General features: G+C 40.3%; 1 protein-coding gene across 1 annotated transcript in view; it reads right to left on the reverse strand.

The window, feature by feature from the left end:
• Positions 1-3003: 3003 nt before the first annotated feature.
• Positions 3004-3401, reverse strand: part of LOC103769454 (collagen alpha-1(XV) chain-like) — a 2013-nt gene continuing 1615 nt past the window's right edge. The window contains exon 3 of the mRNA XM_008936652.1: positions 3004-3271. Within this exon, the coding sequence (XP_008934900.1) occupies positions 3064-3271 (208 nt within the window). The 3' untranslated portion in view covers positions 3004-3063. The remainder of the gene's footprint in view (positions 3272-3401) is intronic.

Consider the following 3401-nt stretch of genomic DNA (forward strand, 5'->3'; position numbering starts at 1 on the left):
GCCTTCCTTTTAAACATGGAAAGATTTTATTTGACTGATACTCTGATTTCATTCATTCAGACTGCTACACTGGTTTCTTGCTTTGATGATTAACTTGCTTAATACATGGTTCCTTTACCTGAATTATCAAATAAGCTTCCTCAGCTGCACCTGACCTTTGTGTTGGAATCATGCTGAAAAAAAGGATTCTGCTTTGATAGGGAAAGCTGATTTATTTCTAACTACTGGGCTAATTTTTTGTCTTGTCATATCCTCAATGAATAATGCTGTTTCTCTTCAGTTATGCTAGGGAGTATAGCCTCACTGGCTCTGGTTAAAATGAGAAAAAGTGGTTTTTCCAAGCAAAACCTCATTTTTCTAACAGATCTCTTATGCCATTCTCTGGTGAGCTAGCTCCCTTACCGGTGCATGAGCACAGCATGAGAACTGAGCACCACAGCAGCCCAGACAATGCATGGTTCATAGAATCACAGAATGTCAGGGGTTGGAAGGGTTCTCCAGAGATCATTGAGTCCAACCCCCCTGCCAGAGCAGGACCATCACCTAGGGCAGGTCACACAGGAACTCATCCAGACGGGTCTGAAAAGTCTCCAAGGTAGGAGACTCCACAACCTCCCTGGGGAGCCTGTTCCAGTGCTCTGGAACCCTTACAGTAAAGTTCTTCCTCATGTTGAGGTGGAACTTCTTGTGCTCCAGCTTGTGACCATTACCCGCGTCCTATTGCAGGGCATATGTGAGAAGAGGTTGCCCTTTCCTTCCTGACACCCAGCCCTCATATACTTATACACATTAATTAGATTTTCTCTAAGTCTTCTCTTCTCCAGACTAAGTAGCCCCAGGTCTCTCAGCCTCTCCTCATAAGGGAGATGCTCCAGTCCCCCAGTCATCCTCGTAGCCCTAAGATTCATGCTCTCTGTTAAGTTGAAGGGTGTGCGATAAAGTCTTCACACAGAATTAAAGTTCTTTGATATCTGATTGATGGTGCTTAACCCTTTCAGTTCCCTGCTAAGCTCTAGCAGCTACTCAGGATACAGAGAAGGGTTAGCTTCTGTGAAAGGACTGGCACAAACAGGATTCTGGATGCATATTTGCTGATCCCAACTTAAACACTAATTTAGTATCTCCTAAAAACAGCGTGGTTTTTTCAGTCTTCTCCCCCTTCGCACAGCTCTTCTGTGTGATCCCATCTCCACCCACCCTCCTGTAACTGCAGTTCTAGGCAAAGAAACACTCAGCTCCCCAGCTGCTGCCTCTGGCTCAGGAGGGGAAGATTGGAAGAGTGAAATGGTGATAACTGGGGGATGACTGGCTGCAAGCATAAATGCAAGTGGCCATGACTTGGTCAAGCTGAAGGTCTGCCAATAATTAAAGGTAGATGGTTTCTGCTGGAAGCAAGTAAAAGCACTTTATTGTCCCCCATGAACCTTCTGTGACTAAGAGTGAAACCCTGCTGTACATAAAAAACTCTTCCAACTGTGTGAACTGAAGGAGTTTGGCATTTCATGAGAGTGCTCAGCATTTTAGGAAAATGGATTATAAATAAATACAGTGAATTGTTATGCATACATTTTAAATGTAATATAAACTAATTTTGCCTTGTTACTGTGTTGTAATAATGGAGTCATGACTTTTCCAAGAAAAAAAGAATATATGATTCAGCAGACCCTGGGAAATAAACTTTTATATTAAATTGGAAAAAAAAAAGTTGAATTTCACAGTATTATGTGATATAATTTTATCAGCTTAGTATAGTAACTGTGATTTGCTTTATTCTTTTCAAGGTAGCTATCTAGTAATTCAATACCCTGTTAGTGAGCAGGTAAACATGTATTTCCAGCACCAACTCTAGATTAAATCTTAAAAAGTGATGATATGGAGTTTGACTTTCATTGTTACTGCCTGATAAAACATAAGTAAATACAGAAAGTGTGTAGTAGGCAAATATATATGCAAAAGACTTCAGACATTACGGTGATTCTGTTTGAGAAGAATGTTAGCATTTACTGATCATTCCTGTCATTGCTGCTGTTATTCAGTACTAACATTTCTTTAATTATGTGAATGCCAGAAGAGTAAATTCGCAAAAAGGAAAATCACTTTACATATAACTTAGTGGCATAATAATGTCTAGAACCTATTTTAAAGAAACCATGACAGATATCTTTCAATCAGCAGTCTGCCACAACAGGAAATGATTTCCTCCGCTGAGCAATGAAATAAATAAAGGTCGGACAGTTTGTTTGTCTGCATTTACTCTGCACAGTTCTACCATTAAAACAGGATGTTTTCTATTAACATTGCTCCACGTTTCCTGGTAAAAGTATCACCAAATTAAGGATGAAATTTTTTTCTAGGTGAAATTCACTCCTCCAGCATAAAGCCCTATGCCTAGAATCTGCAAATAAAAAAGCTGAAATAAGATGTGGGAGCTGCTAAATTTGTAAGCACCAGGCTGTGATCTGTAGAAGCATACAGGAGTTACGTACTCAGCTCCTACTGCCACTCAAAGGAGGTGAGCACCTTTGTTGTTTAAGGATTTTGGAAATTTCCAGCCCTGTGAGATCTAACAGTCTCCCATGGTTTGCTCAGAGATAGTGTGTATATGTACATATATATGAATAGTGCCTTGGATATTTGAAATCTATGCAAGTGCAAAGAAAAGCATAGAGCATGCAGCTTCTCAGCTGTGAAGAAGCAGTAGCCTTGCTGAGCCATCCTGCTTATGAGACAGGCTACTGGATCTTCCTCATAGACCACACTTGAGTTGTGCCCTTAAGTGATCTTCAGCTCAGCCAGGAAGAATAGGGGCTGTGAGTTAATTCATGGGAAAACTTGAACTGTGTGGAGTTGAAGTGGAAGGAAGGGCTCTAAGTCAGCCACATGTGCACTGGATGTTCCACCTAACTGGAATGTGCTTTGTGTTGAGGTATGTTTTCTTTGGCTATTTTTTTCCCGAAATGTGCAATTACAAACAATAAACTATTTACATCATAACAAATGAAATGTCATCTTTTTCTGTCATAAAATGGAATATTCCTATGTGCAACAGATGAATTATTGTCCTTAGGGATCAAATACAAAACTGTTTTCAATACAGAGAACAATAAACTGATTATTACAGCTAGATACTTTCTGATACAGAAGTTTCCCCGTCTTCAGTGGTGCTGCTTGTCCCACAGCTCCCACATCAGCTGTGTGCCAGGCTTCACAGTAGTTGCTAGTCAGCCGGATCCCATTTGCAGTTGAACCATGCCATATTACTTTTTGAGGCCTGAAAGGTAATGTTAAGAAGTTATTTCTTTAAAAAGTCCCCTTTTTGCTTTATTTAACTGCACACCTATAGGTGTGATGACCTATATTTCTGCTTGAAGCAAACAGTGGGTAGGGAACGATGACGATAG

Source organism: Merops nubicus, unplaced genomic scaffold, assembly GCF_000691845.1.
Source record: "Merops nubicus isolate BGI_N331 unplaced genomic scaffold, ASM69184v1 scaffold25153, whole genome shotgun sequence".
Classification (NCBI taxonomy): domain Eukaryota; kingdom Metazoa; phylum Chordata; class Aves; order Coraciiformes; family Meropidae; genus Merops; species Merops nubicus.